Source organism: Eretmochelys imbricata, chromosome 3, assembly GCF_965152235.1.
Source record: "Eretmochelys imbricata isolate rEreImb1 chromosome 3, rEreImb1.hap1, whole genome shotgun sequence".
In the NCBI taxonomy this organism is placed as follows: domain Eukaryota; kingdom Metazoa; phylum Chordata; order Testudines; family Cheloniidae; genus Eretmochelys; species Eretmochelys imbricata.
Genome location: NC_135574.1, coordinates 182,997,402 through 183,023,114, shown reverse-complemented (window position 1 = coordinate 183,023,114; position 25,713 = coordinate 182,997,402). Strand labels below are relative to the sequence as shown.

General features: G+C 44.7%; 2 protein-coding genes across 9 annotated transcripts in view; one reads left to right on the top strand and one right to left on the bottom strand.

Moving 5' to 3' along the window:
* FOXN2 (forkhead box N2) overlaps positions 1-25,713 on the top strand; it is a 125,424-nt gene that overhangs the window by 74,272 nt on the left and 25,439 nt on the right. For all 6 annotated transcript variants that reach the window (XR_013345744.1, XM_077813908.1, XM_077813909.1 and 3 more), the window contains exon 3: positions 22,722-22,846. Coding sequence is in view for 5 of the 6 variants with exons in the window: in XM_077813908.1 (XP_077670034.1) it covers positions 22,722-22,846 (125 nt within the window). In the remaining variant the exon portion in view is untranslated. The remainder of the gene's footprint in view (positions 1-22,721; positions 22,847-25,713) is intronic.
* LOC144263173 (uncharacterized) overlaps positions 15,088-25,713 on the bottom strand; it is a 52,607-nt gene continuing 41,981 nt past the window's right edge. For 2 of the 3 annotated variants that reach the window (XR_013345751.1, XM_077813912.1), the window contains one exon: positions 15,088-15,501. Coding sequence is in view for 1 of the 3 variants with exons in the window: in XM_077813912.1 (XP_077670038.1) it covers positions 15,444-15,501 (58 nt within the window). In the remaining 2 variants the exon portion in view is untranslated. Of the gene's footprint in view, positions 15,502-16,273; positions 18,360-18,643; positions 18,791-25,713 lie in introns of all 3 variants that reach the window. The other variant, XR_013345745.1, reaches the window with a different exon arrangement.

The following is a 25,713-nucleotide window of genomic DNA, read 5'->3' as shown; positions in this document are numbered from 1 at the left end:
GGCTGGGAATCACACCTCCCAGCTGCAGTGCAAACATACCTTATGGCAGGGGTTCTCACAACAAATTTTTTGGTGGCCTCAGAGTGCTGCGATCAACTCTCACCGGTGACCGCCTTGACACTTTTTTCCTAAAATACTTAATTAACTATAGGAAAAACAATTAAATATCCAGACTCACATCCAAATCATTGTAATTCATATTTGTAGGGTTTTTTGGCAAACTAATGCTTCCTCCCTCGTTGCCTCCCCATCTAGGGTTTAATGGGTCCTGGGGCTTGCTGTGAAAAGTGATATTTGTATATTCGTAAATATAACAGCACACTTAGCCCTGGTCGACGCTACGAGTTTAGGTTGAATTTAGCAGTGTTAGATCGATTTAACCTGCACCCGTCCACACGACAAAGCCATTTACTTCAACTTAAAGGGCTCTTAAAATCTATTTCTGTACTCCTCCCCGAACGAGGGGATTAGCGCTGAAATAGACCTTGCCAGATTGAATTTGGGGTAGTGTGGTCGCAATCCAACGGTATTGGCCTCCGGGAGCTATCCCAGAGTGCTCCATTGTGACCGCTCTGGACAGCACTCTCAACTCAGATGCACTGGCCAGGTAGACAGGAAAAGGCCCGTGAATTTTTGAATCTCATTTCCTGTTTGGCCAGCGTGGCAAGCTGCAGGTGAGTGCAGATCTCATCAGCAGAGGTGACCATGATGGAGTCCTAGAATCTCAAAAGAGCTCCAGCTTGGACTGAATGGGAGGTACGGGATCTGATTGCTGTATGGGAAGACGAATCTGTGCTATCAGAACTCGGTTCCAAAAGATGAAATGCCCAAACATTTGAAAAAATCTCCAATGGCATGAAGGACAGAGACTATAACAGGGACCCGCAGCAGTGCCGTGTGAAACTTTAGGAGCTCAGGCAAGCCTACCAAAAAAACAGAGAGGCAAATGGCCACTCGGGGTCAGAGCCCCATACATGCCGCTTCTATGATGAGCTGCATATCATTCTAGGGGGTGCAACCACCACTACCCAACCCCTGTGCTTTTGCTCCATCAGTGGATTATCATGCAACAGGGATGCGCATTCTGGAGACGAGGAAGACAATAGCGTACAGCAAGCAAGCGGAAAAACCATTTTCCCCAAGAGCCAGGAACTGTTTCTCACCCTGGACCTGGAGCCAGTACCCCCTGAACCCACCCAAGGGGGGCTCCCGGACCTGCCAGGCGGAGAAGGGACCTCTGGTGAGTGTACCTTTGTAAATATAATACATGGTTTAAAAACAAGTGTGTTTAATGATTAATTTGTGGCCAGTACAGCTACTGAAAAAGTCTGTTAACGTGTCTGGGGATGGAGCGGAAATCCTCCAGGGACATCTCCATAAAGCTCTCCTGGATGTACTCCCAAAGCCTTTGCAAAAGGTTTCTGGGGAGGGCAGCCTTATTCCGTCCTCCATGATAGGACACTTTACCACGCCAGGCCAGAAGCTTGGCAGCGTATGGTCCCAGTGTTTGCTGGCAGTCAAGCAACATCTGTTCTTTATCTCTCTGTATTAGCCTCAGGAGAGTGATATCATTCATGGTCACCTGGTTGAAATAGGGGAATTTTATTAAGGGGACATTCAGAGGTGGCCATTCCTGCTGGGCTGTTTGCATGTGGCTGAACAGAAATCTTCCCCACTGTTAGCCACACGGTGGGGGGAGGGGTGAAGCCATCATCCCAGGGGAATTGTGTGTGTGTGTGTGTGTGTGATGGGGGTGTTAGTTGGGTTTGTGCTGCATGTTAACCCGAAAACCGCAGCCCTTCCTTTTCAATTGCCAACCCATTTTAAATGGCCAACCCAATGGCTGTTTGGTATGGGAAATGAGGGCGCTGCTGTCTGAAACATTCCCACATGTTATGAAGGTTAAAGAAGCCAAAAGACTGTGGCTTACCATGTCTCCTGCAAGCCGAATTCTGTTGCCCACCAGCCCTGCGTGTATGATCTCTCACACTAAACCGGCAGATCCTCAGTATAAGAGGCAAAATGTGACCTTGTACGTAATGCACATTTGCTATGTACTGTTAACAGGAAGGTTCACCCTGAAAGAGTCTATACCCGTTGTTCTCTAAAATGTGTCTTTTTAACTAGTATTCTCCCTCCTCCCCCCACAGCTGCAAATGTTTCAACGCTCCCCCTATCATCTCCATCCCAGAGGCTAGCAAAGATTAGAAGGCGAAAAAAAGGCACTCGCAATGAAATGTTCTCTGAGCTCATGCAGTCCTCCCACACTGAAAGAGCTCAGCAGAATGAGTGGAGGTAGACAATGTTACAGTCCAGGAAAGCACAATATGAACGCAAGGACAGGTGGCGGGTTGAAGATAATAAGTGGTGAGTTGAAGATGATAGGTAGCGTCAGCTTGCTTACAGAAGGCAGGAGTCAATGGTGAGGCTACTGGAGGATCAAACTGATATGCTCCGTGTATGGTTGAGGGGCAGGAAAGGCAGCATGAGCACAGACCCCTGCTACAGCCCCAGTATAACCAACCGCCCTCCTCCCCAAGTTCCATAGCCTCCTCACCCAGACGCCTAAGAACACGGTGGGGGGCCTCTGGGCACCCAACCACTCCACCCCAGAGGACTACCCAAGCAACAAAATCTGGCATTCAATAAGTTTTGAAGTGCAGTGTGGCCTTGTCCTTCTGACCTCCCCTCCTCCCTCACCCCACTTGGTGCTTCCCTCCTCCCCCACCCCTCCCGGGCTACCTTGGCAGTTATCCCCCTATTTGTGTGATGAATTAATAAAGAATGCATGAATTTGAAGCAACAATAGCTTTATTGCCTCTGCAAGCAGTGATCGAAGGGGGGGAGGGGAGGGTGGTTAGCTTAAAGGGAAGTAGAGTGAACCAAGGGGGCTGGTTTTCATGAAGAAACAAGCAGAACTTTCACACCATAGCCTGGTCAGCCATGAAACTGGTTTTCAAAGCTTCTCTGATGCGCAGCGTGCCCTGCTGTGCTCTTCTAACTGCCCTGGTGTCTGGCTGCTCGTAATCAGCGGCCAGGTGATTTGCGTCAACTTCCCACCCCGCCATAAACTTCTCCCCCTTACTCTCACAAATATTGTCGAGCGCATAGCAAGCAGTAATAACGATGGGAATATTGGTTTCGCTGAGGTCTAAATGACTCAGTAAACTGCACCAGTGCGCTTTTAAACGTCCAAATGCATATTCTACCACCATTCTGCACTTGCTCAGCCTACAGTTGAACAGCTCCTGACTACTGTCCAGGGTGTGTGTGTATGGCTTCATGAGCCATGGCATTAAGGGGTAGGCTGGGTCCCCAAGGATAACTATAGGCATTTCAACATCCCCAACGGTTATTTTCTGGCATGGGAAGAAAGTCCCTTGCTGCAGCTGTTTCAACAGAGCAGAGTTCCTGAAGATGCGAGCATCATGTACCTTTCCCGGCCATCCCATGTTGGTGAAACGTCCCTTGTGATCCACCAGTGCTTGGAGCACCATTGAAAAGTACCCCTTTCAGTTCATGAACTCACTGCCTTGGTGCTCTGGTGTCGAGATAGGGATATCGGTTCCGTCTATCACCCCACCACAGTTAGGGAATCTCATTGCAGCAAAGCCAGCCACTACGACCTGCACATTTCCCAGAGTCACTACACTTGGTAGCGGCAACTCAGTGATTGCGTTGGCTACTTGGATCACAGCAGCCCCCGCACTAGATTTGCCCACTCCAAATTGATTCCCGACTGACTGGTAGCTGTCTGGCGTTGCAAGCTTCTAGAGGGCTGTCTCCACTCCCTTGTGAACTATGATGGCTGCTCTCATCTTGGTATTCTTGCTCTTTAGGGCAGGGGAAAGCAAGTCGCAAAGTTCTATGAAAGTGTCCTAACGCATACAAAAGTTTCACAGCCATTGGGAATCATCCCAGACCTGCAACACTATGCGGTCCCACCAGTCTGTGCTTGTTTCCTGGGCCCAGAATCGGCGTTCCACTGCATGAACCTGCCCCATTACCACCATGATTTCCACATTGCCGAGGCCGTACTTTGAGAGAAGTCTGTGTCCATATCCTCATCACTCTCCTCACTGCGCTGCCATCGCTTACTCGCCTGCTTTTGCAGGTTCTGGTTCTGGTTCTGCATATACTGCTGGCTAATATGCATGGTGTTTAGAACAGTCATAACTGCCTGCGGCGATCCGAGTGGGTTCCATGCTTGCCGTGGTATGGCATCTGCAGGAGAGCAGAGCGGCAGCAGAAGCGGTGGGTGGATGATGATGCTGACAGCAATATGGCGCCTGCACAGAAAAAGGTGTGAAAACGATTGTTGGCCGTTGCTTTCATGGAGGGGGAGCCTGATGACATGTACCCAGGACCACCCGCGACAATGTTTTTTGCCCCATCAGGCATTGGGATCTCAACCCAGAATTCGAATGGGCAGCGGAGACTGCGGAACTATGGGATAGCTACCACAGTGTAACGCTCCGGAAGTCGACGCTAGCCTTGGTACTGTGGACGCACTCCGCCGACTTAATGGTCTTAAGTGGGAACACACACAATCGACTGTATAAAATCAATCTCTAAAAAATCGATTTCTATAAATTCAACCTAATTTCGTAGTGTAGACATAGCCTTAGTAGCTACGTGGAAGGCTATGAAAAGTGACAAGTGATATTAACAAACATACAAGTATCACTTTTCACCAACAGCTAGTAAGTCTGCTGTAAAAAAATTATACTTGCATGTTTAATATCAGTTTTCTCAGCAAGCCCCAGGACCCATTAAGCCCTGGATAGGGGGGGCCAAAGGGGGAGGCAGCAGGGACCAGTGGCAATGGTGGGATGGATGTGGGGCCGGGGGAGGAAGCAGGGGCCTGGGCAGGGGGTGGGGGGCTGGGTGATGAGCCCCAATGTCACATGGCCAGAGCCCGGGCCTGGTGTCTGTTGCCAAGCGGCCAGGGGTGGGGCTCAGTGCCTAGAGCTAGGGACAGGAACTGCGTGGCCAGAGCCAGGGATCAGAGCCCACTGTTGCACAGCCAGAGCTGTGGGTCAGCGCCCAGGGCTAGTGCCTCCCGCTTCATGTTTAGAGCCTGGATCTGGGTCCTGGAGTCCAGGGGTGCATGGCTGGAGCCTGGAGTCAGCGCCTGGGGCCAGCTCCCACCACCACATGGCTGGAGTCCGGGAACAGAGCTGTGGGTCGGTGCCTGCTGCCGTGCAGCTGGGGCAGGGGATAAGCACCAGGGGCTAGGGTCATGTAGCTGGAGACCGGGGCCAGCACCCACCACTACACAGCCGGAACTGGGGGTAAGAGGCCAACTGAAGCTCCAGAGCCAGGGGTTAGCACCCAAAGCCCTGTGGTTGGAGCCCACTGCTGTGCGGCTAGGCTGGGGATTGGTGCCTGTGGCCAGTGCCTGCCACTGTGTGACTGGAGCCAGTGCTTGCAGCCATACGGCTGGAACCAGGGGCTGGAGGCTAGTAGCCGCTGCCCTGAAGTCTCGTCGCTGAAGCCTTCCATCCAAACCCCCTCCCCCACCCAACATAGGTCAAGAACTCACCTTGCTCTTGCCACATTGTGCCCCACCTCTCTCCAGAGGCAGTGCAGGGCAGTGCATCTAGGAGCAACAAGGAGGGAGGGGGAGGGGCCGATGCTTCCCCATCACCGCCCAGGAGGCTGTCGTGGCCACACGAAAAGCCTGTGATGGCTGCATTTGAGAAAAGTTGCCATTGAGACTGACTGGGGTGCATTGTTTTGAATCATTGTTAAACAAAAAGTGTCTGAGAAGAGGACTGGAACTGTGCAGTCATTTGGAGCATGATTTCACAATCAGATTGCAATTGTGCTTCAGCCACAGAAGACAAAAAGCAGTGGTAACTTACAGCTGTGAATTCACAGGAGAAAAGGCCCTTTTGATGAGAGATTCTATTCTAAGGTCTTAAGTTATTCCAGAATAGTTATTTCTGATTAATTCCACATGTGGACACTCTTATTCCGGAATAAGAGTGTCCACATGTAGAATTAATCAGAAATAACTGTTCCAGAATAATCAGAAATAGTTAATCAATTTTAAATGTACACCCTGTTTTATCCCAGATTATTTTTTATGTGTAGACAAGCCCTAAGAAACACTGTTTTATCAATGAGGTGCTTTGGACAAGAAAAGGTATCCCCTGGTATGATATTACCATCAACCCAAGGAGTCTCAATACTGTCCTGAAATGTGCAGACTGGCCTGGGAGATTTTTGCCATTATAAAAAATCCAAACATTGGCAATTTTAAAAGCTTTCCATTTAGTTTGCTTCACCCTGCTACTATGGCGATTTGAATTATAAAAGTGACAAATGTCACTATTTTAAAAATTTTTTTTGCACACATGCATTTTCTTTTTCAGACTGCCCATCCTTATTTACCCCAGACCTTAAAATGAATCAGCAATTCATTTGTTTGTTTACACTGACAATAAAATTTTCCATTTTGGTAGTTGTGAAATAAAAGTTATGATCACATTTCAACAAACATAGCTATAGCCTCAGCAGAGGTGGAAAGTCACACACATCCTCCTCCTGCAGTGGAGTGTGACCATCACAGCCTAATTAAGACCTAAGACCTTTTAGGGTTTGTCTTGACTAGGAAACGTGGTCAAGTTTAGATAGGATTTAGGTAACATATGTATATGCTCGCTAAGTCTGACCTAAACTCATCCTTTTTCCTAGTATAGATATAAAGTAACATCTTTAGCTTAAGTTTTATCTAGTTTGTGTTGTAGCCTAGGCAGGAGGAAATAACTGTAGATGTATCTTGGTGGTATTGGTTAATGCTGAATGCTACTATGTACAGTCCTCAGGTTTTACAGAAGTTTTCTTTTGCACTGTGCAGTTAATGTGCGTGTCTTTAAAAGGCCAAGATCTGATTTCATTGACCTGCATTCTAAAAGCTAAGGAGTACCTGTGGCACCTTAGAGACTAACAAATTTATTTGAGCATAAGCTTTCGTGAGCCACAGCTCACTTCATCGGATGCATTCAGTGGAAGATACAGTGGGGAGATTTATATACATAGAGAACATAAAACAATGGGTGTTACCATACACACTGTAACAAGAGTGATCACTTAAGGTGAGCTATTACCAGCAGGAGAGCGGAAGGGGGTGGGGGGCGGCGTACGTTTTCTAGTGATAATCAAGGTGGGCCGTTTCCAGCAATTGGCAAGAACGTCTGAGGAACAGTGGGGGGGCGGGGAGGAATAAACATGTGGAAATAGTTTTACTTTGTGTTATGACACATCCACTCTCAGTCTCTATTCAAGCCTAAGTTAATTGTATCCAGTTTGCAAATTAATTCCAATTCAGCAGTCTCTCATTGGTGTCTGTTTTTGATGTTTTTTGTTGAAGAACTGCAACTTTTAGGTCTGTAATCGAGTGACCAAAGAGATTGAAGTGTTCTTCGACTGGTTTTTGAATGGTATAATACTTGACTTCTGATTTGTGTCCATTTATTCTTTTACATAGAGACTGTCCAGTTTGGCCAATGTACATGGCAGAGGGGCATTGCTGGCACATGATGGCATATATCACATTGGTAGATGTGCAGGTGAACGAGCCTCTGATAGCGTGGCTGATGTGATTAGGCCCTATGATGGTGTCCCCTGAATAGATATGTGGACACAGTTATCAACGGGCTTTGTTGCAAGGATAGGTTCCTGGGTTAGTGGTTCTGTTGTGTGGTGTGTGGTTGCTGGTGAGTATTTGCTTCAGGTTGGGGGGCTGTCTGTAAGCAAGGACTGGCCTGTCTGCCAAGATCTGTGAGAGTGATGGGTCGTCCTTCAGGATAGGTTGTAGATTCTTGATGATGCTTTGGAGAGGTTTTAGTTGGGGGCTGAAGGTGATGGCTAGTGGCGTTCTGTTATTTTCTTTGTTGGGCCTGTCCTGTAGTAGGTGACTTCTGGGTACTCTTCTGGCTCTGTCAGTCTGTTTCTTAACTTCAGCAGGTGGGTATTGTAGTTGTAAGAATGCTTGATAGAGATCTTGTAGGTGTTTGTCTCTGTCTGAGGGGTTGGAGCAAATGCGGTTGTATCGTAGAGCTTGGCTGTAGACAATGGATCGTGTGGTGTGGTCTGGATGAAAGCTGGAGGCATGTAGGTAGGAATAGCAGTCAGTAGGTTTCCGGTATAGGGTGGTGTTTATGTGACCATCGCTTATTAGCACCGTAGTGTCCAGGAAGTGGATCTCTTGTGTGGACTGGTCCACGCTGAGGATTATGGTGGGATGGAAATTGTTGAAATCATGGTGGAATTCCTCAAGGGCTTCTTTTCCATGGGTCCACATTATGAAGATGTCCTCAATGTAGCGCAAGTAGAGTAGGGGCATTAGGGGACGAGAACTGAGGAAGCGTTGTTCTAAGTCAGCCATAAAAATGTTGGCATACTGTGGGGCCATGCAGGTACCCATAGCAGTGCCGCTGATTTGAAGGTATACATTATCCCCAAATGTGAAATAGTTATGGGTGAGGACAAATTCACCAAGTTCAGCCACCAGGTTTGCCGTGACATTATCGGGGATAGTGTTCCTGATAGCTGTATTTCAAGGAATCCCTGTTGAGGTTACAGGGACAAACCATCCCGATGTGTCGAAAGAATAGTAAGTATGGCAGGCGACCAGCTTGGCTTAACGGTGAAATCCTAGCAGATCTTAAGCATAAAAAAGAAGCTTACAAGAAGTGGAAGGTTGGACATACGACCAGGGAAGAGTATAAAAACATTGCTCGGGCATGTAGGAATGGAATTAGGAGGGCCAAATCGCACCTGGAGCTGCAGCTAGCGAGAGATGTTAAGAGTAACAAGAAGGGTTTCTTCAGGTATGTTGGCAACAAGAAGAAAGCCAAGGAAAGTGTGGGCCCCTTAATGAATGAGGGAGGCAACCTAGTGACGGAGGATGTGGAAAAAGCTAATGTACTCAATGCTTTTTTTGCCGCTGTCTTCACGAACAAGGTCAGCTCCCAGACTGCTGTGCTGGGCATCACAACATGGGGAATAGATGGCCAGCCCTCTGTGGAGAAAGAGGTGATTAGGGACTATTTAGAAAAACTGGACGTGCACAAGTCCATGGGGCCGGATGAGTTGCATCCGAGGGTGCTAAAGGAACTGGTGGCTGTGATTGCAGAGCCATTGGCCATTATCTTTGAAAACTCGTGGTGAAGGGGGGAAGTCCCAGATGACTGGAAAAAGGCTAATGTAGTGCCAATCTTTAAAAAAGGGAAGAAGGAGGATCCTGGGAACTACAGGCCAGTAAGCCTCACTTCAGTCCCCGGAAAAATCATGGAGCAGGTCCTCAAAGAATCAATCCTGAAGCACTTACATGAGAGGAAAGTGATCAGGAACAGTCAGCATGGATTCACCAAGGGAAGGTCATGCCTGACTAATCTAATCGCCTTCTATGATGAGATTACTGGTTCTGTGGATGAAGGGAAAGCAGTGGATGTATTGTATCTTGACTTTAGCAAAGCTTTTGACATGGTCTCCCACAGTATTCTTGTGAGCAAGTTAGGGAAGTATGGGCTGGATGAATGCACTATAAGGTGGGTAGAAAGTTGGCTAGATTGTCGGGCTCAACGGGTAGTGATCAATGGCTCTATGTCTAGTTGGCAGCCGGTGTCAAGTGGAGTGCCCCAGGGGTCGGTCCTGGGGCCGGTTTTGTTCAATATCTTCATAAATGATCTGGAGGATGGTGTGGATTGCACTCTCAGCAAATTTGCGGATGATACTAAACTGGGAGGAGTGGTAGATACGCTGGAGGGGAGGGATAGGATACAGAGGGACCTAGACAAATTGGAGGATTGGGCCAAAAGAAATCTGAGGTTCAACAAGGATAAGTGCAGGGTCCTTCCCTTAGGACGGAAGAACCCAATGCACAGCTACAGACTAGGGACCGAATGGCTAGGTAGCAGTTCTGCGGAAAAGGACCTAGGGGTGACAGTGGACGAGAAGCTGGATATGAGTCAGCAGTGTGCCCTTGTTGCCAAGAAGGCCAATGGCATTTTGGGATGTATAAGTAGGGGCATAGCGAGCAGATCAAGGGACGTGATCGTCCCCCTCTATTCGACATTGGTGAGGCCTCATCTGGAGTACTGTGTCCAGTTTTGGGCCCCACACTACAAGAAGCATGTGGATAAATTGGAGAAAGTCCAGCGAAGGGCAACAAAAATGATTAGGGGTCTGGAACACATGACTTATGAGGAGAGGCTGAGGGAACTGGGATTGTTAGTCTGCAGAAGAGAAGAATGAGGGGGGATTTGATAGCTGCTTTCAACTACCTGAGAGGTAGTTCTAGAGAGGATGGTTCTAGACTATTCTCAGTGGTGGAAGAGGACAGGACAAGGAGTAATGGTCTCAAGTTGCAGTTGGGGAGGTTTAGGTTGGATATTAGGAAAAACATTTTCACTAGGAGGGTGGTGAAACACTGGAATGCGTTGCCTAGGGAGGTGGTGGAATCTCCTTCCTTATAAGTTTTTAAGGTCAGGCTTGACAAAGCCCTGGCTGGGATGATTTAATTGGGTATGGGTCCTGCTTTTGAGCAGGGGGTTGAACTAGATGACCTCCTGAGGTCCCTTCCAACCCTGATATTCTATGATTCTATGATTCTATGGCTTGTAGTCCATCTTTGTGTGAAATGTTGGTGTAGAAGGCTTCTACATCCATAGTGGCCAGGATGGTGTTTTCAGGAAGATCACCGATGGATTGTAGTTTCCTCAGGAAGTCAGTGGTGTCTCAAAGATAGCTGGGAGTGCTGAGGAGGCCCTACGCTATCAGCCCACCTTGATTATCACTACAAAAGGTCCCCCCCTCCCCAGCTTTCCTGTTGGTAATAGCTCACCTTAAGTGATCAACTCTCCTTACAGTGTGTATTGTTTCATGTTCTCTATGTATATAAATCTCCCCACTGTATCTTCCACTGAATGCATCTGATGAAGTGAGCTGTAGCTCACGAAAGCTTATGCTCAGATAAATTTGTTAGTCTCTAAGGTGCCACAAGTACTGCTTTTCTTTTTGTGAATACAGACTAACACAGCTGCTACTCTGAAACCATTCTAAAAGCTGGAGTGGATGAAGTGATCAGTAAAGTAAGGATCAGTTTCCTTCCTATTGGTGACATAGTATACAGTTCTTTCAACTGGGTCTTTCACATCTGTACCCCATAGATGCAGTGCCAGATTGAAATTCACATTGATTAGCACTGAGTCGTGAATCTGAGCACAGTAGTTACTTATTGCTCCACAGGCAGTGCCAGAAAGAAACTGATTTAGGCCCGTGTTTAGCACAAGTGAAGCACAGGTAAAGTTATATCCTATTCAGAATAGGAATACGGTATGTAGCAATTGAATGATAGCTAGGATGAGTTTTCAGTGCTCCATGAGTGAAGGAGTGAGAGCCCTCAAGGAAGGAAGAGGAAGCCAAGTAGGTGGGTCCTTTGAGGAGTAGGATGGAATGGAATGAGCCAGCAAGCCAACCCAGGAGCAGTTCTCAAGAGATGAGCCCCAGAAGAAAGCTGGGAAAAAGAAGAGGCACCTAGCACAGTTGTTGCAGAAAGCCAATTTTCAAATAAAATTATGGCGCAATATCAGGGTGGATTTGATTTAAATCACTCGTCAGGAAGACTTGATTTAATCATGGATTTCTACATAAAAGTACATTCTTGTTGGTTGTTATAACCTTAATACATATTCTTCACAACTCAAAGATAGATGTAGGTTTCATTTTTAGAAGGTACACGCTATATACATTTTTTAAGTGATTTATTTTGAAAAATTTTCAGATTAGTTTTATGGCTATATCAGAAAATGAATGATTGTTTGGATTTTTCATTTATCAAAGGTAATTGAAGTAGATATTTATGAAGTCATTGGGAGGTGAACTAGCTCCAGTTCAACAGGTTACTCATTAACATTTGGAGGATTTTCTTGCCATGCTGCATTAGGAGGAGAACATCACCAGACAGATATTTAAATTGTTTTATTTAACTAAAACAACAATGTTATGTATTCTGGATTTTTTTCTTCAACAGCAAACATATAATATTTTAACAAAACAAGCATGGATTTTTGAATTTAGTTAAACATTCAAGTTTTTTAAAATCAGGTTTGTTTTTGTTAAAATGTTTTTAACTAAAATGGTTAAATGAAATATTAAAAAAAACCCACCCAAAATTAAATCGACTATGTCAGCCAAGTCAACATGAGAAACTTAAAATATTGGCTTCTGCAGCTAACTCAGTTGTCTTCACCTTCATTTTCCTGTTGTTCATAATCTGGAAAAGAAAAACAAGCTTTCCTGCTTTTTCAGGTCCCAAACGATTTCTCTGTTTGGAATGAATTAGTCCAAAGGAAGAAAATATTCTTTCTACATTGGCAGAAGAGGCTACTGCTGTTAAAAGTGAGATTATCACTTCAAAAGTGTCTGAATGCAAGTGGTTAAATCAGTTCCACCAGTTCACTTGTGTGACTTTCTTTAAAACATCTTCAGCAAACATATATTTCTTGAATGGTTCACCCTTAGCTCTGAAGTTTATTATAGTTGGCATTATGGAAGGATGATGGCTATGATATGGACATCCAGCAAACTCCTCCTCTTCAGCAGTTAAGGTTCGACCCTGGCATTGAGAATATTTGCAAGAAAATGAGCTAGAGATAGTGCTTGTCCCATTCGTTTTTTCAATGCTTGTAATTTAAGGGTATGTCTACACTATGAAATTAGGTCGAATTTATAAAAGTCGAATTTTTAGAAAGCAATTTTATACAGTCGATTTTGTGTGGGTCCCCACTTATGACCATTAAGTCGGCGGAGTGCGTCCACAGTACCGAGGCTAGCGTCGACTTCCGGAGTGTTGCACTGTGGGTAGCTATCCCACAGTTCCCACAGTCTCCGCCGCCCATTGGAATTCTGGGTTGGGATCCCAATGCCTGATGGGGCAAAAAACATAGTTGCGGGTGGTTCTGGGTACATGTCATCAGGCCCCCCCCCATACCTCCCGCTTTCCGTCCGTGAAAGCAATGACAGACAATTGTTTCGCACCTTTTTTCCTGGGTTACCTGTGCAGACGCCATACCACGGCAAGCATGGAGCCCGCTCAGCTCACCGTCACAGTACGTCTCCTGGGTGCTGGCAGACATGGGACTGCATTGCTACACAGCAGCAGCTCATTGCCTTGTGGCAGCAGATAGTGCAGTAGGACTAGTAGCCGTCCTCGTCGTCTCCTGGGTGCTCTTCGCCAGCCTTGGTCAGGGCGCCTGGGTGGACATGGGTGCTCCTGGCAGACCTCGGTAATGTCTGTCAGGGGCGCCTGCACATAAATGGGAGTGACTCAGGTCATTCTCTTCTTTAAGTTTTGTCTAACAGAGATTCAGTCCTGCCTGGAATATTGGCAGAGGGATAGCTCAGTGATTTGAACTTTGGCCTGCTAAACCCAGGATTGTGAGTTCAATCCTTGAGGGGGCCATTCTGCCTCAGGATGCTCTCCCAGCCACCAGCACTGTCTGCTGCCTTGCTCCCCCCTCCCTCTGTGAAAGCAATGGCCGACAATCATTTTGCGCCTTATTCCGTGCGGGCGCCATATTGCTGTCAGCATCGTCATTCACCCGCCACTGCCACTCTGCTCTGCTGCTCACGCCATACCACAGCAAGCATGGAGCCCGCTCAGATCACCGCGGCAGTTGTGACCGCTCTATACACCATGCGCATTATCGTGCAGTATATGCAGAACCAGAACCTGCAAAAGCAGGCGAGTAGGCGACGGCAGCGCGGTGAGGAGAATGATGAGGACATGGACACAGACTTCTCTCAAAGTACCGGCCCCGGCAATTTGGCCATCTTTGTGGCAATGGAGCAGGCTCATGCCGTGGAACACCAATTCTGGGCCCGGGAAACAAGCACAGACTGGTGGGACTGCATAGTGTTGCAGGTCTGGGACGATTCCCAATGGCTGCAAAACTTTCGTATGTGTAAGGGCACTTTCATGGAACTTTGTGACTGGCTTTCCCCGGCCCTGAAGCGCAAGAATACCAAGATGAGAGCAGCCCTCACAGTTCAAAAAGCGAGTGGCAACAGCCCTCTGGAAGCTTGCAACGTCAGACAGCTACCAATCAGTTGGAAATCAATTTGGAGTGGGCAAATCTACTGTGAGAGCTGCTGTGATCCAAGTAGCCAATGAGATTACTGAGCTGCTGCTATCAAGGGTGACTCTGGGAAATGTGCAGGTCATAGTGGATCGCTTTGCTGCAATGAGATTCCCTAACTGTGGTGGGGTGATAGACGGAACCCATATTCCTATCTTGACACCGGAGCACCAAGGCAGTGAGTACATAAACCGAAAGGGGTACTTTTCAGTGGTGCTCCAAGCACTGGTGGATCACAAGGGACGTTTCACCAGCATCAACATGGGATGGCCGGGAAAGGTACATGATGCTCGCATCTTCAGGAACTCTGCTCTGTTGAAACAGCTCCAGCAAGGGACTTTTTTCCCATGCCAGAAAATAACCGTTGGGGATGTTGAAATGCCTATAGTTATCCTTGGGGACCCAGCCTACCCCTTAATGCCATGGCTCATGAAGCCATATGCAGGCACCCTCCTGGACAGTAGTCAGGAGCTGTTCAACTACAGGCTGAGCAAGTGCAGAATGGTGGTAGAATGTGCATTTGGACGTTTAAAAGCGCACTGGTGCAGTTTACTGAGTCATTTAGACCTCAGTGAAACCAAAATTCGCATAGTTATTACTGCTTGCTGTGCGTTCCACAATATCTGTGAGAGTAAGGGAGAGAAGTTTATGGCGGGGTGGCCAAGTTGAGGCAAATCACCTGGCTGCTGATTACGCACAGCCAGACACCAGGGCGGTTAGAAGAGCACAGCAGGGTGCGCTGGACATCAGAGAAGCTTTGAAAACCAGTTTCATGGCTGACCAGGCTATGGTGTGCAAGTTCTGTTTGTTTCTTGATGAAAACCAGCCCCCTTGGTTTACTCTACTTCCCTTTAAGCCAACCGCCCTCCCCTCCTCCCTTTGATCACCGCTTGCAGAGCCAATAAAGTCATTGTTGTTTCAAATTCCATGCATTCTTTATTAATTCGTCACACAAACGGGGGAATAACTGCCAAGGTAACCCGGGAGGGGTGGGGGAGGAGGGAAGCACCGGGTGGGGTGGGGGAAGAGGGGAGGACAGAAGGACAAGGCCATACTGCACTTCAAAACTTATTGAATGCCAGATTTTGTTGCTTGGGTAGTCCTCTGGGGTGGAGTGGTTGGGTGCCCGGGGGCCCCCCACCGTGTTCTTAGGCGTCTGGGTGAGGAGGCTATGGAACTTGGGGAGGAGGGCGGTTGGTTATACTGGGGCTGTAGCAGCGGTCTGTGCTCCTGCTGCCTTTCCTGCCCCTCAACCATACGCCAGAGCATATCAGTTTGCGTTTTTTCCAGCTTCTAATCTTTGATAGCCTCTGGGACAGAGATGATACGTGGAACGATGAAACATTTGGAGCTGCGGGAGGGAAAAAAGGGAGATTAGTCTTTAAAAAGAGACATTTTAGAGAACAGTGGGTAGAGTCTTTCATGGTGAACCAAGCTGTTAACATTATATAGCATGTGTGCTTTCTTTATAAGGTTGCATTTTACCCCTTATATCGAGGGTGTGCCGGTATGGTGTGAGAGATCACACATGCAGGGCCGGCAGGCAACAGAATTCGGCTTGCAGGAGACATGGTAAGCCACAGTCTTTTGGCCTCTTTAACCTTCATAACATGTGGGAATGGTTTCAAACAGCAGCGCCCTCATTTCCCATACCAAGCACCCATTTGGGTTGGCCCTTTAAAATGGGTTGGCCATTTAAAAGGAGGGGCTGCGGTTTTCGGGTTAACGTGCAGCACAAACCCAACTAACCCTCCCCCCCTACACACACACACACACAGACACCCACCCAATTTTCTGGGATGATCGCTCCACCCCTCCCCCCACCGCGTGGCTAACAGCGGGGATGTTTTCTGTTCAGTCACAGGCAAACAGCCCAGCAGGAACGGCCACCTCTGAATGTCCCCTTAATAAAATTCCCCTATTTCAACCAGGTGACCATGAATGATATCACTGTCCTGAGGATAACACAGAGAGATAAGGAACGGATGTTCTTTGAATGCCAGCAAACACCGGGATTCCAATCGCTGTACTGGCTGTGAATGCATCCCAAGTCTTCAGGGCAAATTAATAAGTAAACACGCTGGCTTTTAGACCGTGTATTATATTTACAAAGGTACACTCACCAGAGGTACCTTCTCCGCCTTCTGGGTCCGGGAGCCCGCCTTCGGTGGGTTGGGATGGTACAAGATCCAGGGTGAGAAACTGTTCTTGGCTGTTGGGGAAAACGGTTTCTCCTCTTGCTTGCTGTGCTTCAACCTCCTTCTCATCATCATCTTCCTTGTCTCCAAAATCCGCATCCCTGTTGTGTGAGAGTCCATTGACGGAGTCCACGCACAGGGCTGGGGTAGTTGTAGGGAACCCCCTAGAAAGGCTTGCAGCTCTTCATAGAAGCGGCATGTCTGGGGCTCTGACCCGGAGTGGCCGATTGCCTTTCTGGTTCTTTGATAGGCTTGCCTGAGCTCCTTAAGTTTCATACTGCACTGCTGCGGGTCCCTGTTATAACCTCTGTCCTTCATGCCCTTGGAGATTTTTTCAAATACTTTGGCATTTCGTCTTTTGGAACGGAGTTCTGATAGCACGGATTCGTCTCCCCATACAGTGATCAGATCCCGTACCTCCCGTTCGGTCCATGCTGGAGCTCTTTTGTGATTCTGGGACTGTATGGTCACCTGTGCTGAAGAGCTCTGCATGGTCAACTGTGCTGATCAGCTCGCCATGCTGGCCAAACAGGAAATGAAATTCAAAAGTTCATGGGGCTTTTCCTGTCTACCTGGCCAGTGCATCTGAGTTGAGAGTGCTGTCCAGAGCAGTCACAATGGAGCACTCTGAGATAGCTCCCGGAGGGCAATACCATCGAATTCCATTCACACTATCCCAAATTGGACCCAGCAAGGTCTATTTCAGCACTAATGCAGTCGTCAGGGAGAAATACAGAAACCGGTTTTAAGAGCCCTTAAAGTCGGAAAAAATGGCTTCGTAGTGTGGACAGGTGCAGGGCTAAACCGATCTAACGTTGCTAAATCTGACCTAAAGTCGTAGTGTAGACCAGGGCTATGTCTGGCATTGCATATTTCTTTTTTTAAGATCTCACTCAGTTCCTTCCAAATTTCAACAGCATCAGCAATAAAACAGCTATTTCCCAGCATTTTGTTCAAGGCTACAGAAATAGGCTTCAGGGTACACGGCATGTGTTCAACATTTCTCTTAAGCCGAATGTTGAGAACTTTGGCTGTAACAGTGTCATCTATTTTTTCACGATTTTGTTCACAAACTATCATCAGATTAGGCCAGTTCTTGATATAGTGCTCAAAACAGTCCACTACTGAGTTCCATTGCATGTCTTGTGGGAGAGTTAGCTTCCTCTCACTTTTTTCAGAGCAGCTGCTGCAAAGTGGTTGTTACAGAAGTATTTTGCAATTTCAAAAACATTAGCCTTTACTTCTGGAACACTGAAGTCTTTGTCTAAGAGGTGCATCAAATAAGCAATGCTACCACATGTTATTAGCTTGCAACTCTCTTCTAAATTTCTTCTCATCTTGGATACATTTGCATCATTGTCTGTGACCAAGCTGCGTACTAGATATTTGAATTTTTTTTCACAGTTTGTTATAGCGTTTACTGCTACTTCTTGTAAGTATTCTGCTGTGTGTGCATTTCCTGATGTATCAGTTGTTTCTGTAAGGAAGACATTCCCTTCTTCTGTTGTCGCACAAGCACATACAACAGGATCATTGTGGACATTGCTCCACCCATCAAGACTCAGGTTAACAATTTCACCCTCTAGAGCTTTTGCACACTGCTCAATTTCTCTTTCATACACTTCATCCAACCTGCGACATCTGCTCTGTTGGGTAGACTGTATCCTGGTCTTAATGACTGAACCATGTTAATGAAGTGTGAGTTCTCAATCATATGGAAAGGAGAGATTGTTGCATAAACAAACGGGGCAATTTTTTCATCAGTTACCTCTTTTTGTAATCAGTAATGTATTTTTTTGTAATCTGCTGGTTCTTATCACAAATTTATTAATGGTTGTTTCTGGATGATGGAGATTTTTTTTCTTTTTGCTACAGGTGATATACTGTGGCTATGTGACATACATAATGTGACTGAAACACTGTCTTTGGCAGATAACTGAAACTATAGAAGATGATGGTGATCTTGAAGGTGAATAGTTTTCAGAATCCTGTATGTTGAGGATGGATTCTCCTAAACAAAATAAGTCAATGCAGTTATTTAATTATTATTACCATACTACTCATTTAGTATTACTCATTGCATTCGCTGACACTCAGTACTACTTTAAAGGTGAAATTGTAAAAGAAAGATCTGCCTATTTCGGCCATTTATTTCTATTTATTTTTTATCACAACTGCATCTAAAATGATAGTACCAACTATATTTTTTCCTCAAACATGAGAATTCAAGAATAGTCCAGAAGGAAGACAGGCAGTCCTTAAGGAAGAATTATGAAATAAAAAAAGTTGACCAACCTGAAGATTCTGCGTGTTCAGACATGTTCCTTTCATCATCTTCAATGCAGCTTCCCCCTGAGAAGGAGCACTTCTTGTGATGATGTTTCATTCGGGCAACCAGGCCTTGCATTTCTTTGTTGCACTGTTTGCATTTTGCACGCATGCCTGTCTTACCCACAGGTAGAGGAACTTCATTAAAATATTCCCAAACTGGGTCTCTTTTACAGCCTGCTGCCATTACAGGTGTTCCCTTCTAGTGAGAAAATGGTTCGGTAGATCTTAAATCAATGAAGGCTACACTCAGAAAGACCTCAAGACTTTTGGCATATGCTGCTTAAACAGTTTCACTTTTGTTTCTACTGCCTGTCCTTCCCTTCTCACATTTATCTCTAGACTTCTTTTCCTTGTCCAGATCTATTCTGCCCCCAACAATCTTCTATTCATTGAACTTTTTGAAACTTTGCACTTTTAGAGAGAGGTAAGGGATTGACTCTGTGTAAGGAGATATCTTTGAGCTATAATGTATCTTAATTAAAACTATCTTTAGATAAGTTTTTTCCTCAAAAAGCATTTGATCAAAATAATCCGGTGGTTTTTTTTTTAATTGATTTTTATCCACCCTGCGCAATATACTCATATTAAGAGGGTGGGTTCAGCGAGTTAGGGTAATCACAGCTGTGGTGGGGTTAACTGGCTAATAGTCTATTTAAATACAAATATCTAAAGAAAAAAAGTTTGTGTATTTCTTATAGTTTTCCCACTAAGCTTTGTTGCAGGGTAAAGAATAGTATCCAATAAAAAAGGAATTTTACAGAGAGCAACGTTCAGAGGCATCTGTTTGTAGGGCATTTCAATAACTACTAAATAACAGTCAGTTTTATTTCTGATTTTTTTTCCCTAATTCATAGTTCAAGCTCTTTTTATAACAAAATATTTCATCTTATGAAAAAAGCCCAATAACTTAGATCCCTCCATGAGTGGATGCTACACTGGTGCTTTCTAAGCCTTGACAATATTTAATTGTCAGGAAACATCGGGTCATAAAAGCATAGGAGTGGATCCTCAGCTGGTGTAAATAGTTATAGGCCCACTGAAGTCAGCAGGCATATGACAATTTACAAATGCTGAGGCTCTATCCCATGAAGTTTGACTCTTCATTCTGAAACATTTTCCTCATGTATTGACAAGATTACCTCTATTTTCTCTTCTGTCCTAAAATCTAGAACTGCTCTAATGCAAATATTTAATGCCCAACATGTGAGAATGGCTGTCTGGTATTATGCATTTTCTGTTCTTCTTTTTACAAATTAATACAGAATCATTTATATTTGTTATCTTTTATTTTTTTTGCTTTATCCACCTTCCATCGTCCATATGCATTAGTAGCTTTTGTAAGATTCTGCCAGATTTCTCAACAACAAAACTTGGCACTGCTACCCTCCTAGCTATGACATGTTAGCTCACTGGGATAGGGTTGCTTTAACTCTGACTATATGATTTGTCTCTTCTATATTACAAGAAGCAACAAGCCTGACTAATAGCTTTCCCCTATATGCAGTCAGTGGGCAAAGAAGCTTTGGGAGGAGTAGAGCGTGTTCTCTCCTGCTTAGTTTTTTGATATGTCAATTTGAATAACCTGGAATATATAACAAAATAGTGATAACACTGCTGGGCTTACGGGTACTGCCAAGTAGGATACACCAAGTTGTCAGGATTTCAGGTTTTGGAAACATGGGACCACAATAATCCACGGAGTAGTTGGTTTCCAGACATGATACTTTGTCACTAAACTATAAGCCACAGGGAGTCATTGGCCTTGTCTGATTGAAAAAAAAAAAACACCTTTTTTTCCTAGTCCAAATTCAATCAAGCTAGATTAACTCAATTGAATTAACATCAGTATAGGCTCAGTGTGATGGGCTATAAAAAAAAAACCCGGGCAAGGAAAGGGTTAACGAGCTGCTGTGGGTGTGCCATAGGTATCAGGTTTGGAGGAAGAGGTTAAAAAGGTAGAGTCCAGCTCATTTGGGAACTGGCTGGAAGGAAGAGCAGACCTCCAGGTCTCTCTGCGAGAAGCCTTCTGGGGTCAGAAACTGCTTGAGATTGCTGCCAGCCAGTCTTTCTCTGAGGGAAGATAGGCCTGATGGAGGACTTTTATTTTGATTTGCTACCAGTGCCTTCCTTGTCATTGCTGGGAAAGACTGCTGCAGGTGTTCCCCCCATTCCCGCCCCCCAAAAAGGGGGTGACAGCCTAATAAAACACTTTTGTCTTGTACATCTGACTGGGGACCAGCAGTGGTTGTCCACAAGCTTAAGTGCAACTCTGTTGCACGAGGTTGAACCCCTTTAGTGATTTTAGATGGTTGAGTTAGTCTAATTTGATCTGTTAAAATCTAAACTGTGTCTATATTGATGTTAAATGGCGGGTTCATTCAAGCTAAGGTCATTTGACTGAAAAAAGTATTTTTCCCCAGTCTTGACAGGGGCATGGAGTGTAGTGTCTTCAGTGTAGAAGAAACTGGCTGTTCACGTTTTTGATTTATTGTAAAATACCATTCCAACCAGAAAGCAAAGATGGGGGAAGATGAGACCACAATGTCATCAGAGTATTACTGAAGAGTCCTAAGAGATGCAAGAGCCTTCAGAACTGAAACATTAATGCAGAAGCAGTTATTCAAATAAAAAGAGGAATGGGGCCTGGGGTCAGTTTGACAGTGTTTGTGTTTCTGACTTCCTGGAATTCTTAATTTCCAGCCAGACTCTGTGGTGGTTGCCGTGGTTGCAGGAGCTACTCTAACCTAACCCTTGCTGCTTTCACTTCATTTAAGGTTTCAGAGTAGCAGCTGTGTTAGTCTGTATTCGCAAAAAGAAAAGGAGGACTTGTGGCACCTTAGAGACTAACAAATTTATTTTACTTCATTTAAGGACATGTCTACACACTGAGGCTTGGTCTACACTTAAAAGTTAATAGCTTCATCGGGCAGAGGTGTGAAAAACCCCACCCTTGCAAGTGACATAGCTATGTCGACAAAACCCCCAGTGCGCACACAGCTATGTGGATGGAGGAGTACTTCTGTCAACATAGCTAACATCATTCAGGAAGGTAGTGTTCCTACATCAGCAGAAAAACTCCTTCTGTAGATATCAGCTGTGTCTACACTAGAGTGCTATGCAAGTATAGGCTGTGGGATGTAGACATAACCTGAAAATAAACTATTCTGATATAAGCACCTTTTATATTGCTGTAACTACGTCCCTTATAATTGGGGGATTGTACTGTTTTAACTCTGTTTCTAACCCGTATAGGAGTACAAAAGCTGTGTGTAGACCAGTCCTTACACTCATGCGCACTCCTGGGATGCTGACTTCCCTTGCACCTGTCAACCCAAAAATGATTTTGTTTTGAAGGTTAAAAGAAAACTGAAAAGCTTTTCTCAGTTATGGAACTGTTAATTCACACATTTGTTTTTCAGAGTTCTTTCTCTCTTTTCTCATGTGATAAATCAAACATGACTTGTTTTTGGAACTTCCAACATGCTATGCATTTAGTCCTCACTAAGACCATGTGACTTGGATGAATTTGAAAAGACTGGCGAAAACGGAGAAAGTTACAAACACATTAAATCCCCGTCCTTTCTGGATACTTATCTTGCAGTTATTGCTAATATGTTCTACTAATATGTACATTTACTCGCCTTCCTCATGCCAGCCTCTTCTGACATACTACCTGGGCTCATTTCACACAACTCCTACATCGCTAGAGTGCAGGGGAGAAAGGAGGGAATCCCAACTTTGGGACCCTATTTCTGGAGTGAGGATAGAAAGGGGGCCCATATCGCTGCCCCTCAAATGGCTGAACAGCCTTTCTTCAAACATACAAAAATATTTAGCATGGACTGAAATAAAAGTTTACAAGTTCTAGCTGAGAAAATGGTGAGGGAAAACGGGTTTAGAATGGAAATATCTTAGCCTATAGTCAGTGTTGTTGATACAATGGATGTTTAATATTAGTATTGTAACAATGGAGTCCTCTATGGCTTGTTTACTAATTTCTCCTAAATCTTCTAATTCACACTGCTATGTTTCCCCCCTCCAGGTGAATGGAAAAGGTTCATTATGGTGTGTTGATCCGGAATATAAGCCAAATCTTATACAAGCACTGAAAAAGCAACCTTTTCCCTCAGCACTTGCATTTTATACCCCACCGGCATCACGACCGAGGTAGGCAAATTTTCCGTTACAAGTATAGCATTAAGTTATGGTAACCTTTCCCCAAGAACACAACAGCCTGGGCAACTGATGACCCAAAAAAAGTCGTCATTTGAAAGAAAAATGGGGTGACCAGTCATGCCCCCCAAATTCTATTGTTTCCTGACATGGGAGTGGAGAGGAATGGAGGTTGAGGGTTGGGAGAAAGAGACAAAATACTGCATGGAAGGGAGGCTAATAGATTGAAAATGACTAGTGGAGAGAAGGAGCTGAATGGGGCTCAGGGAGGGAAGTGGGCAGAATGGACAAGGAAATGAGAATCTAGTGAGTCTAGATTTTCAGGCTGATACATCAGGACACCTGTCTCATGAGAAGCATTTGATATCTGCGGGGAAGGAGGGAAAGTGTATGAAGCAAGTTGGCAGGAAGGAGGGCTCCCTCTCCCGAAAAACTGGGACACCTTTAAGAAATGGGGGTGGAGAAAAACATTTTTAACCCTGTGTATTCTGTTCTCCCCTAAACTCAACTCATAACTATGTTTTCTATCCCATTCTTGCAAGCCCAGCATCTTTTTTGGGGGGGGCGGGAGGGACGGCAAGGGACAGAGGTTAAGGAGGGTGAGAGGAAGGCTGGGGACGTTGGTTGTTTGCCTCCTGCTCAGTCCTAACTTTTATTTTTTGCTCCACTCCCTCTGTCTGTATGTCCTTTGTTCTTAATCTCCTGGGCTTTCATTTGGGTTGGTTTGTTTGTTTTTACTGCTTGTCTTCTGCTGATTCCTCTTCCCTTTATACGCACCCTGTTCTCTCTCTACTCTCTCTTTCTCCTTGTTCTTTCTTCCCAATGTGACTCTACCAGGGACATAGCTAGGAGCAGCACAAAGAGGAGCTACTGCTATTAGCAAGTCTTTGGGCTGCCTCTCAGCTTTTTTCAGGTTTGTTGGGAGTGGATATCCCTTCTTTTCTCACTAACAGCTTGATGTGGGGGTGAGTAGCTGTCTGAACATCTGTGGATAGCAGTGCTGCAGAGTGCTTTGGAGAACAGGCAATCCTGGGTGACTAGATACCCTGGGTTTTGTGTAAGTGGAACAAAATCCCAGTTTCAATGGAACTAACCATGACTAGCCTGGAATGTCTGGGCATTTTAAACTTAAAGAAAAGAAGCTAGAAAACATAGTGACTTATTGAAAACACTTATTTGCTGACATATCTACAAAGGAATAATCCATAAAGAAACTATTTCCATTCATGGTGGAGGACTTTTGTATGTTCAGATTATTTTAAAAAGTAAAATACTTAAAAAAATTAAATTGGGAAAATAAAAAATTATATTTAAAAGTGTGTAAATTAAGCTAAGGATGGTAGATGGTTCAACTCTAATGAATAAAGAGAAATATTTCAATATTACTTTCTGGTAGAACTTATAATTGCTAGGTCTACTACAAAACTCAACTTTTTACTTTTTATTTTTACTGGTATTTTACTTTTAAATGAAACTGCTACACTGACCCTTGGATTTAACAACCTAATGCAAGCATTTAAAAACATGGCAGTGAATAAAAAGCTTTGCACAGCTTCATGGCTTACTCTTGGGTTTTGTATTCTCTTATTTACAAAAGTGGTCTCTAACCTTCTAGCTGAGTTAAGCCATATGTGATCATTTTTCAGTTTGAAAGAGCCCAGGGGAAGAATTTGAAGCTATTGTAAGGCACTTGAAAAGCGTATTTGGCACTTTGATTATTTTTAACAAGTTCAGAATATCCCAATTTTAAAGTCTACTTTAAAATATGTAAATGCAAAGCACTTTATAATCTATAGCTGCATTTATTTAGAAAGAAATCACTATTGGAATAAAAACATTAATAAAAATCACTGCAGAAAATTTGAGTACTATTTAAATATTCAAAACTAAGTGTCATAATATGGTTAAAAGAAAAGCAATATTTGTGGCACCTTAGAGACTAACAAATTTATTTGAGCATAAGCTTTTGTGAGCTACAGCTCACTTCATCAGATGCATGCAGTGGAAAATACAGTGGGGCCTCTGTATTTTCCACTGCATGCATCTGATGAAGTGAGCTGTAGCTCACAAAAGCTTATGCTCAAATAAATTTGTTAGTCTCTAAGGAGCCACAAATACTCCTTTTCTTTTTGCAGATACAGACTAACACGGCTGCTACTCTGAAACCTATAATATGGTTAGTGGCCTTTTCAGGCTTCTTGTTGAAACAATGGCAACTGAAACGATGGTCATTAGATTCTAGAAGGTGATGTGTTTTACAAGAGCTAGTATTTTTGCATAATGGGCATGAGCTTCTCTGTAGATCAAATTTGAAGTGAAGGCTCTGTCCTAAAAAACCTTTATTCATGGGTTTTTTTTTTTTTGTCTTTGTCAAGGTTCCTCCCCCACTCTGAACTCTAGGGTACAGATGTGGGGACCTGCATGAAAACCTCCTAAGCTTACTTTTACCAGCTTAGGTTAAAACTTCCCTAAGGTACAAATTAATTTTATAATTTTATTAATTTTATTTCTTTGTCCTTGGAATAACCACTGCCACCACCAAACTCTAACTGGGTTTACTGGGAAATGTAGTTTGGACACGTCTTTCCCCCCAAAATCCTCCCAACCCTTGCGCCCCACTTCCTGGGAAAGGTTTGGTAAAAATCCTCACCAATTTGCGTAGGTGACCACAGACACAAACCCTTGGATCTGAGAACAATGAAAAAGCATTCAGTTTTCTTACAAGAAGACTTTTAATAGAAATAGAAGTAAATAGAAGTAAAGGAATCACCTCTGTAAAATCAGGATGGTAGATACCTTACAGGGTAAGTAGATTCAAAACATAGGGAATCCCTCTAGGCAAAACCTTAAGTTACAAAAAA